Here is a 12,123-nt window from a genome sequence, read left to right on the forward strand (position 1 = left end):
CGGCGGCCGCAGCACCGGCCGAGCAGGCGCCGCGGGCCAAGAGCCGCCCGAGAAGGTCCCCCGAGAGCCGCCGGAGGAGCAGCTCACCTGAGAGACGGAGCCCCGGCTCGCCTGTGTGCAGAGGTAGCGAGCCCAACCCTCCCGTTCTCTCGGGCTGCGTCTCCCCGACGGTGCCCTCCGTGGAAACGTCAGCCTCTCCGGGGTTCTCTTTGCTAGTGCATTACCGAAGGTGTGAAAGTGGCTTTGGGAATCTCTCCCCCTATGGTCGCTGCGGGCTTGGCTGAGAGCACTGAAAACTGCAACTTTTATGTGACCCTGCTGCTGTCCCTCGGCTTTAGCTCCCGTCATTCGCCTGCCTTGAGAGGTTTTTCAGTGTAATAGATGATTAGCTCACTCGCGTGTGTGCTGTTCGTGGCTGGAAAGGACGACTTGGGCAAAACACTTAAGCATGCACACAAACTCTCCAGCAGCGGATAAGGTGGTGGTGGTTGTAATCTCTGCAGCCTTTGTGCTTCCTACAAAGTTCCTAACGTGCCTCTAACTACCGGCTTAATGCCTGCCTGCCTTTTCTTTTTTGGAGGGGTAGTGGTGGGAGGTAGGGTGTAAAGCTATCTGCTGGATGTTGAGAGGGACAATGCTCAGTGTGCAGTTGAAGTATACCCGGGTTTTAAATTTTATTTTCTTGAGTCTCCTCTATATAGTCTCATGCATCAGAGCAGTACTGCACTGGAAGCGGTTTATGCCCAACTCAAGATTTTTTTTTTTTTTTACTATGGTAAATTTACAAAAACATTCCTACAGGATGTTTTTCTTTCCACTTATAAGAACATTGAAGAGTTCTATTGAACCGTTCAAGATTCCCGCCCCGTTCGTTCGTTCTTTTTTTTTTTTTTTTTGTTAGATGTCAAAGGTAATGTTGAGCTGGTGGATGCTATGAGATTCCGTAATGTTTTCTGTTTTGATTTGATTCCGTGCCTATCTAGGGACATAGTGAATGATCTAGTTGGGTCCTGGGGGAGAACAGCAAAACAGCGACCTAGAGCTCATAAGGGAGAATGGAGTAGGTAATACTATTAGATACCAGCTTACAAGTACAGATGCTGCTCCTGCTGCATTGTGGAGGGCACATCGTTTGAGGAGGGGAGGTAGATCTCTGGCTAGAAGAGAAACACTGTGGAACTCTGTGCAATGTTTATGTGGTATGTGGATTGTTAATGTTTTCTTGATGGCAGTCTTAGACATGGAGAAACTGTGTTTTGACAGTTTGCAGTTCTGTTTTTAATATTTCAGATCTGTAATTGGCATGTTGCTAGGGCGCTTGTTTTCAGACCTCTTACTAGTGAACCAGAGTAAGAGGTAGTGCAGTGGGATGTGTACATGAGCACTAAGAAACACATCCTGTAATCTGTATGCACCAGGAGGAATTTGCTCCCCCACTCCTCCCCCAGGTCAAGCCAGCTGCTGCAGAAACTGACATCCTCCAGCAAATCCTGAATGAATGAATGAAAACAACGTGATCGCCCTAATAATGACCACACATCTTTGGCTGTATTTTATAGAAAAGGCCACCATTTTCTAACAGATTAATGCCATATGCAGCTCTCTTGCACATTTTCTAGAGCTGTATTAAATGAGGACTAACAAAAAGAAGACAGCGTTACGTAAATTTCTGAGTGTTTTAGCTTCAACAGTGAGTAAATTGAGTGTGGGGTTTTATAGACTAATGCAAGAATGATAAAATAAGCATTGCATGTTTGCATACACAGGATTTTTGTGGATAGTCTAAGAGTAGTTTCAGCAATTATTACAATAGTATGGCCACCTAGAACCTCCTCCCCTTTTGTTGATAAACACTAACATCTACACATTATAGTACAACTTGGGTTTTTTTTTTCTCTCTACATCCTTGAAAAGCTTTAATTGCCTAGGAATTGCATGCTCTGTCATCAAGCAGTTTTAATGAAATTTGTGATCAGGCTTAAGCTGTTCTCTTTGTTGTAGTATGGCACATCCGACTTTAATGCAGTTTTAATGCAATCATGATGAAAACACTTTTCTGAGTCTGGTTGTGCAGCAGACAGATTTGCATCATCAGGGAGACACAGGCTATGATGGCAAGGAGGGCTTTCTGTGCTTAGAGATGCCTTTTTGCCTTTGTAACACCAGGTGGTTTTACCAGTTTCTTACTCTTAGGTGATTTTGAATGCAGGCTCTTGTGCCCACCCCTCACCCCTAATTTGCTGCCTTTATTACCCCATCTTCCTCCTCCTCATCCCATCTTGCCTCCTCCATCCAAATTAAAATTGTGCATAACTGATCTGCCTGCTTAGCAATTTAAAACCCATTGTATTAATAGTTGGTTTGATTTTTAAAGCCATTATCTACTCAGTTTCTTTTGAATTCTGTAAGACTCTGACTTCAGTGGATTTTAGCCTCCACAGGTCAAGGCTTCTGCCACAGCGGCTGCTGCTGCAGACACTGACATCACTCTACTGCATGAATGAAAAACAACAACGTGCTCCATTTCTTCTTCTGCCCTCTACCACCTTCCCTTTATACATTTATGCACACTCCGGAATTGTATGTGTATGTGTGTGAATGCATAAACATATATATATGCACATGTTTAAGATAATGGTGTTAAAATATATTTAAAACTACATTTTAAAAAATATTAAATAGTGGGTGACTCAAGGGATATGCATATAGTCGAGAGACATATTGTTTACAAAAAGCTCCAAGTAGTTTGGGAATTTGAACCAGAGGGAACATATCTGAACAGTCAATATTTGACGCATTTTTATCTAGAGTGATAGGTATGGACAAAAGAAGTTTAAACCGTTTTCTTTGTAATTGTTCTTCCAAGAAGAAATTAAGAAAAAACATCATTTGTAAGCATATTGGATCATTATCTCCTTACTAATATGCTAGAAAAATGGAAAATTGATACTCAAATGACTTTACAAGGATAAATTGTCAACTTTGTGATTTTATTTTTGAGATAATAGATACATTTTAGCATAATAGCAATAAATGTTAGTGTTCTAATATTACTTTATGAAACTCAGGAAATATAATTTTCCTTATTTTTGTATTGAAGGCTTAGATAACTTAAAATAAGAAGATGCATAAAGCTCCAGATATACAAATTGGAACTGTTTTGTTTTTGTATCACCTTTTTATTTGTTCTTTCATGTTTTATATCTTAAGGGTTCATTATTTATATTCATTTCTATACTACTGTCATTAGCAAAGTGTGGCCCCCTTTCCCCTTGTTAAATTCTGAAGGGTCTTGAAGTGGTGAATGACAAGCAGATGAATGCATCATCAGGCTCCCTGTGATGTGTTTGTAATAGATGTAAAATCATAAAGTATTATGCAAATAGTTATTTTTTTGTGATGGTAATACATAAAGTCTACCTTTGGGATAAATAGAGCAACTCAAATGAGAATATAGCAGGATATTAATGTTAGAATAATGATCTTTATAAGCTAAACTATTAACAACCAAAGGAAAATAAAGTTGTTTCCTTATGAATCCTCATACACCAAAACCTATGGATTTAAAAATGAAGCAAATGCTAAATATTTTGCTTTACAAGATAATAAATAGCAAATGTAAATTTTCAAGTAAAGACTAAATGAGTTCTAACCTATGTGAAAGAACAGTAGCATTAGTGGATATAGTCTCGATGAAGAATTTTATTTATTTTTTAATGTACCAAATTTAGTAACAAAAACATGAAGCAATTATAGTTTATATATAGCTCCTGCTACTGAAAAGTGCATGCTTTAGTTTCTGGTTTTACATATCAGATTTATTTAGACCTAATGATTTTATCAGATTTCTAATTCTCAAGTGGAATTTGATTAGAATTTTTCATGAGTGTCTTGAGAGCTTCATTGTTTTATACATACAATAAGTTATGATTCTGTTCTAAAATAAAATACAAAGCCAGCCAGCATATAATGTCTAGTGACTGCAAACAGTTTGTATGTGTGAATCAGTTCACTTGTTTTCCATTTATTGTTAGAATTATCTTTTCATTAATTGGAATTTCCTCTTTTAAAGTAATTTTTATTATTGTGCTCAATTTGTTGAATGCAAAAATACCTGATAACTTTTTGTTCTTGAGGAAACTCAAACATTCTCTTCCTATAAAGTTAATTTTCAGACTGATATTCTTGTCACTTAGGGTCTCTATCTTTAATTTTCTTAAGAGTACATAGAGGAACTTAACTTCAGAACTTTCTTGTACTAGCATATAAGCATGTTAAAGCCCTAATGATTTTTTTTCAAAAGTGATAGGTTTAAAATACTAAGTTTTGGCAAAGATGTCACACCTTTGAGGACTACTGTAAATGTTAGTAATTTTTATTACTTACATTTTTAATATTTCCCATGGATTGATTCACAATACAAAATTTTTACATCAGTAAGTGAATAACAAAATAGATAAGTCCTTTTGTAAATAGATAAGTCCATTTAATCTTCAGTTATTACCTTATATTAAAAGATTATATTATTAAATGACTATTACTCTAATTATGTGTGTTAGATACCATGGACAGCCAAAAGAATAAACAAATCTGTCTTGAAAGCAGTGTAGCCAGAGAGCACCTTAGAGGTGAGATGATTAGACTTTGGGCATGTCACCAGGAGAGGTCAGTGCCTAGAAAAGGACATACTTGGAAAAGTGGAGAGACACGAAAGGAGAGGGAGATTTTCAGTGAGATAAGTGAACACAGCAATTGCACCAGTGGGTTAAGCACTGCAGAGACTGAGGATGGTGCCGAATGGGTACAATTTATTCTGTTGTTTGTAGGGTTGCTATGAGTCAGAGCCAACTCAATAGTACTTAAACAAGAGTGAAGAGTATAAGGAATCCCTGAGTGGTAGAAACAGATTAATATACTGAGCTGCTAAATAGTGAAACTACCTAGAAGTGCCTTAGCAGAAAGACCTTGCAATCTATTTCTGCATAGTTAGCGATCGAAAACCCTGAGGAATGTTACTCTCCTCTGACACACATAGAATTGGCATTAGTCAGCATTAGCATAATTTATTAAGATGCATAGAGCATCTGGATCAGTTTTTAACTATGTGAAGGTTTATGTGTTGAACTGATGGCCATTTCATTAAACAGCACTTTTTGCAAACAGACATTTCACTTATTGTAGTAGACTTTTCTTCAAGAATTTAATACATATTAAAATGTCTACATTGGAGAAATATTGATGATTTATGGCAACATTAATGTTTTTTATTTTATTAATGATAGTGCAGGTGTTTTATCTTTCTGTCTCCCTCTTTTCCACTGAGCCAGTTCCAACTCATAGTGTCCCTCTATCCAGTTTCCAAGGGTGTAATTTGCATGGGAGAAGACTTCTTAACTTTCTCCCACAGAGCTGCATAGTGGATTTGAACTGCCAGAGACTTTTGACCTTTAGGATAGCAGTGCAGATTTCCACAGACTATACCACCAGTGCTCTCTCATGCAGGTTTGATGCAAATAACAGCCAAAAGAGTAACTAGGACACTATGGCATTGAATGAAAATGGAAATTAATGGCCATGTTAAAAAATGATTGGGAGGAGAGGGTAATCCCTACTTAGGTAATTTAAAATTTTCTAAAAGCCTGTTTTATTAAAGCTTTCCCATGCAGCTAGTAGTTTGCCAAATAGTATATTCTATCACTTTTTTTTTTTAGTGTTATGTCTCTTGTCTAGAATTTAAAATTTTAAATCACTACTAGGGTAAGTTATTCCATTGAATCTGTCTTAGACCTATGACTTATCTTTTGTCTTCAGCATACAATTTTTATTCTATTGTTAAATATCAGTCTAAACCAATATAAACTAAAGGACAAGAATGATGAGGCTTTGTTTCAAGAACTTTGGACATGTTGCTAGGAGGAGCTATTCCTTGGAGAGAGATGTGATGCTAGGAAGGGTTGAGGGTCAGCGAAGGAGAGGAAAACCCTCAAACAGGTGGATTAACACAGTGACTGCCACAATGGGCTCTTGTGTGTCAGGAAGTATGAGGATGGCACAGATTAGAGGAAGGTTCAGATCTTTTGTTCATTGGGCCGCTATGAGTTGTACTCCACTCGATGACACCTCACAACAACCTAAAAATTACAACCAAGTAAAGGACAGAAAGAGCAGCCTAGGAAATGGATATTGTCCCGGAAGCTGTCTCCCTTTCCGCCACTTAACTGGACATCAGAAGAAACCTTAACCCAACATCCAGCTAATTTATGAAAAAGAAAAAAAAAAAGAAAATTTTTGCTTATTTGTGAAATTAACTATAAAAGATTAGCAGTAATCTCTAAACATCTTTGCATCTTATATTATGAACATATAATGAATTATTTCCCAATATCTCATTCGAATAATAACAAATTGGGTAGATACCTTTAGCAGTATAATTTATGTCAGATTGTTACTGAGACGAATACTAAGAGGAGATAAATTCATGATTAACTGGCTTCCTTTAAATTATGCATTGTCTCTTGTTCTAAGCAGGAAGGAAGAAAACTTATTTTTGAAGGTTTACAGTATACAATTGTGCTCACATGAAATCTATACCTAGACCAAGAAACTATTGAATGGAACAAGGGAATACTTTATGGTTTAAAATTAGGAAGGGTGTGGTGTCAGGGTTGTATCATTTCTCCATACTTGTTCATTCTGTATGCTGAACAAATAATTAATGAAGTTGAATTCTATGAAGAAGAATGTAGCATCAAGATTGGAGGAAGACTCATCAACAACCTGCGTTATACAGATGACACAACATTGCTTGCTGAAAATGAGGAGAACCTGAAGTACTTGCTGCAGATGATGAAAGACTCCAGCCTTCAATATGGATTGCATCTCAACATCAAGAAGACAAAAATTCTCACCACTAGGCTAATAGGCAATATTATGATCGTTGGAGAAAGGATTGAAGTTGTTAGTGATTTTATTGTACTTTGATCCACAGTCAGTATTTTTGGTACCAGCAATTAGGAGTTAAGGACCATATTGTTTTGGGCAAGACCATTGTCAGATATCTCTCCAAAATGCTGAAGAGCAGTGATGTCACTTTGAAGACTTTGCTGCACCTGACTGAGGCCATGGTCTTTTCAGTCAGTTGCTATGCCTCTGAGAGCTGGACACTAAATAAGGATGACAGAAAAATCGATGCCTGTTGAGTTGTGGTATTGGAGAAGGGTATTAAATTATCCCATGTCAAAAGAATAAACAGGCATGTCTTAGAAATGGTGCAGCCAGAGTGCTTCTTGGAGGCAAGGATGGCGGAGAAAGCTTTGTCTCTCATACTTTGAACATGCTTCTAGAAGAGACTGTTCCTTGGAAAAGGATATCATGCTTGGAAAAATGCAGCTCAATGAAAGAAATGAAGAAGACCCCCAATGAGATGGATTGATATGGTAACTGCAGCAATAGGCTCAAGTGCATCAGAGATGGTAAGGATAACACAGGATAGGACAGAAGTCAGATCTGTTGTTCATAGGGTCTCTAAGAATTTTACTTGATTCTATGACACCTAACAACAGGCAATGTATACTTTCATTCAGCAGGTGAATTTGGATTGCAAATCTGATTGTAGGTAGTTTGTTCATTCGTCTTGTTCCTAACTCAAAAGTTCTTTCATGTTGGTTGTCAGACTATAATTTCTGAGCAAACTGGAATGGCAAAGAATGATTTTTTAATTGTTTCCAAAGCACTGTTATACTGTACAGGGATATGTTTTGAAACTTTCAAAATGTCTTCTATTTGTTAAACAACAAGAACGTGTTACTTTAAGGCCTAAGGTAGATGTGACTCAAACTATAGTGTTTTCAATCACTTCCTGTGTATGTGTGAAAGTAGGATAATGAATAAGGAAGACCAAATCACAATTGATGCATTTAAGTTGTGCTATTGGTGAAGAACATGAAGTATGTATTTTTAATATTGTCCGTCAAAAGAACAACTTGAAAGAAGTGCAACCAGAATGCTCCGTAGAAACAAGAATGCTGAGATTTCACCTCACATACCTTGGATATGCTCTCAAGAGAGGTCAGTCACTAGAGAAAGCCGTCATCCTTGCTAAAATGATCATAAAAAAAGAGACTCTCAATAGGGTGGACTGACTTAGTGATTGCGAGAATGGGCTCATGCAGTGCAGTGTGATTGTGAGGTGGTTCAGGATTGAGTAGTGTTTTGCTCTGTGGTACATAGGGTCCTTACGAATCATCATCTCTGACTTAATGACATGTGACCAAAATATGATTAAGTTAAACAAAATAGAATATGAATGAATTGCTCATTTTTCTTTGTTTTCTACCTTTAATAAGAGGGAGATAGTTGTGTGTGGGAGGGAGAAATCTTTATTCTGGAAGGATGTGAATTCAATGAAATTGATTATATCTGGTTCTTATATCTAGAATCTGTCCTGCTTTGAATTACATTTTAATAATCAGAAAATCAAAAGACGAATTGCATTGAGAAAATCTGCTGTCAGGGACCACTTCAGAGTACTGAAGAGCAGTGATGTCAGCCTGGAGACTAAGGTGCCCATGATCCAGGCCGTGGTCTTCACTTGCTGTGTTACTTGCTATGCATCAGAAAGCTGTACTTGAGTAGGGATGATATAAGGAATTGATGCCTTTGAACTGTGGTGCTGGAGAAGAGTATTGAATATACCATGAACCGCTTGGAGAACTAACAGGTTTGTCCTAGAGAGGGTGAAACCAGGCAGCTTCTTTGAGGCAAGGATTCTGAAGCTTCATTTTACTTTGGGCATGTTACAAGGAGGATCCAGGCTTTGGAGAGGGACAATGTAAGAGAGGGAGACCCTCAATGAGATGGATTGACTCAGTGACTGGGGTAATTGGTATAGGTGTGTCAGACAATTAGGTTGGTTCAGGATAGAGCAGGATTCAGAGCTATTGTATATAGGATCACTATGAGTTGCAAGCGACTTGATGGCACATAACAACAATAACAACAACAATGAGAAATTATTTTCTTTATAACTTCATAAATTGTGAAAATTTACTTATGGCGGACAGTGTTTGGGGGAGCTCCCTGATTAAAACAAGCTTGGAAGCAGGAGTGGCATCTACTTCCAAAATAGCTTGCCTCTGGAAACCCTATGAACTTGGACAAACAAAGAAGGTTATACAAGTGTTCAGGTCTTTGGTTCATAGGGTCTCTATGAGTCACCTACGACTTGATGGCATTTAACAACAACAACATCATAATGGTAAAAGTGCTTAATTTTTCAGAACCCACTTTTTAGAAACTAGTGCTAGGTTGATTTCCTACTCTTAAGAGCCAACAGTTGTATGTATATCTCTGTAATTTCTGAGTTTCACGTCCATATTTAAGTTCTTCATGGCTGTACCGTCATAGTATATCTTAATGATGGCTCACCAGAAATAAGTATACATTAGAGTCTAATGAAACCCAGTATTGTGTGCAAAGTAACTGTCCAAAATAGTCATATTGATTAAAAAATGCCAAATTAATAGGACAGTTAAATCAACCAATTATCTGAGTTCATTTAATAATCGAAAGGCAAAACCTGCAATTTTCCTCATATTGTTAGCAAATATCAAATACGTGTCTATTTTACTATCAATATTACTATTGATAGTGAAAAGGAGCTCTGCTGGCTTAGTGGTAAGGAGCTGCACTGCCAACTCAAAAGCAGGCAATTTGAGTCTACCAGCTGCTCCTTAGGATAAAGATGGACAATCTGTTATTTACAATCTCTCAGACCCACTGGAGGATCAACTATGAGTCAGTTCCGACTTGATGGCACAGAACAACAACATAGTAAAAGTGCCTTACTATAAAATTATTAGGAAATATTTTTATAGCAGTATTGAATTAAGATCACTTATTTTAACCTTTCCATTACTGAAAATTACCTTTATAATGACATTTTCTGAAATTATTATATTCTTCGGTAGATAGTAAGACAGAATTGAACTCAATGTGAGTTAATAAATTTTATTAATACTTACTTTGATAACATAATTAATTGTTATGTAGATCATAAATATAAGAATAAATGACATCTGAAGTTTCCCTATCCTGTAGTTTTTACTTTTAGAATTATTTGTCTTATGAAAATAAAGTTAAGCATATGTGTATATATTATTCCTTAATACAATAACCTAACTCTTTCTCCAATTAATTTTATCAGATTATCTGCTAAATTAAGGAAATCTTTAAGTGGTTCCATGAAAGCATAATGGAGAAAAATAGATTTGGAGTCAAGAGGCTGGAATCCATTTCCCATTTTAACATTTTACTGTAAGAAATCACCAACCCTTTGCCTCCTATCCACTGGCTAAGTAGGGGAGAAGACTGCTTAAAAATGGGGGAAAAGCTGACTGTTAGATTCCCTCAAAGCTCATTACCATTGAGTCAGAACCGAGTTATAGCTGACCGGCCAGCAGTTTTGCAGGGGCTGTAAATCACACAGGAGAGGATTGCTCATCTTTCTCTTACAGAGCAGCAGATGGATTTGAACCCCCGCCTTTGGTACAGTAAAGCAACTCTTTTCTCACTAGGCCTTCAGAGCCCCCTAAATATTAGATGCAATGATTCTTAATTATAATTTATTTATGTGCGTGGAATTGACTGTTCATTACCATATATCAATATAAACCCACCGTCCTATGGCCCACCCCCTCAAAAAAACCCCCAAAATGTTGCCATCATCTAGAATCCTAACCCAACGCAATATACATTATTGTTGTTACCTGCTTCTCACAGGTGAGGAAATGAGATTTTGAGAAGCAGTTTGCCCCGGGCCCTATTGTGTGTATAGAAAGCCCCAAATGCTTTTGTAGCTCACTAAGCTGCCACCTTTTAAGTTTCTTTTAGAATCCAATTTGTTAGGCAGGGAAAATATGTACCATGAATGCTCATACTGTTTATACAGTTAAGTCACAGAAAGGCTAAAAATAGCTTTGAAGATTGAGTAAAGAGAAAGCTAAATGGGACTAGGCTCTAGAGTCCATACTACTTAAAATAGCTACAACTATCCGCAGTTACTCTGGCTCCAAGTGTGTGTATAAAAATGTAATAAGCACTTTGAAACCATATTATGCCATTAGTGGGCCTTCCTCTTAGTCTTTAAAGGACTTACCACTTTGTTATGACATTATTTAGTATTTACTTTTTAAAAGATACCTTTCATGTGAAGTCTTAACACTTAAGTAAAATAAAGCTTTTTGTATATTCACATTTTATAATGCAAATTTTTTTTAAAAAAAAGGATCTTAAGACTCCATTCAAACCTTTTTTTTTAAATTCAAACCTTTATGAGTCACTACTTTTAAATGATTAGCTATTTTATTAGCTTTCACTATGCTGTCTCTATGTTATGGTGGTAGAACAGTATACTACCTTTTCATTTTATGCCCCTGGGCCCTTTTAACTTCTTTCTAGGTTTGATGATAAGATGTAGAAGAGAAATTTCCATTTCAGTTTTAGTAATTTCTTCCAGTATATTGTTTTTTCTAAATTTTAGTGTCACTTTTGCTTATTCTAAAGCTCTTATTGTCAACATTTCCTTTCATTAGTAACATTAAAAATTATTTTTATTGTGGTGTTTAAGTCTATGTTTAGAGCCTCCCTGGGTGGCATGAGTTCTGGTGGCCTAGTGGCAAGGAATTGTGCTGGCAACTCAAAAGTTTGAATCTGTTAGCTGATCTGTGGCAAAAAGATGGGCAAGCAACTCCCATGTGATTCACTGCTTTTTAAAACCCTCTGGAGTGTAAGCTATGAGTCAGTCCCAACTGGACAGTACACAACATCATGATCCACTGAGTGGCACAGGAAGTTAAACAACCAGCCAAAAGATTGATGTTGTTCAGGGCAACCCATTGTAGCCTTGGGAGTACAATTTAGTCAACTTTTGAAAAATGATCCATTGAAAACATAGTTCTACCCTGAAATACACTGGAACTCCATGAGTCAGAATTCACTAGATGACAAGTCGTTGTATACACTGCGTGGTGGATGAAGTTTGAGCTGACGTTTCTATTACAAATGACTGCTTATAAAACACATTATTCTTGTTGTTTTTATGCACCTTTGAGTCAGAATCGACTC

At 37.1% G+C, this 12,123-nt stretch overlaps 1 protein-coding gene across 1 annotated transcript in view; it reads left to right on the forward strand.

Annotated features, from left to right (window-relative positions):
* GLCCI1 (glucocorticoid induced transcript 1) overlaps positions 1-12,123 on the forward strand; it is a 149,823-nt gene that overhangs the window by 333 nt on the left and 137,367 nt on the right. The window contains exon 2 of the mRNA XM_006880375.1: positions 1-123. Within this exon, the coding sequence (XP_006880437.1) occupies positions 1-123 (123 nt within the window). The remainder of the gene's footprint in view (positions 124-12,123) is intronic.

Source organism: Elephantulus edwardii, unplaced genomic scaffold (assembly GCF_000299155.1).
Source record: "Elephantulus edwardii isolate Elephantulus edwardi_28Jun2011 unplaced genomic scaffold, EleEdw1.0 scaffold00007, whole genome shotgun sequence".
Taxonomy (NCBI): domain Eukaryota; kingdom Metazoa; phylum Chordata; class Mammalia; order Macroscelidea; family Macroscelididae; genus Elephantulus; species Elephantulus edwardii.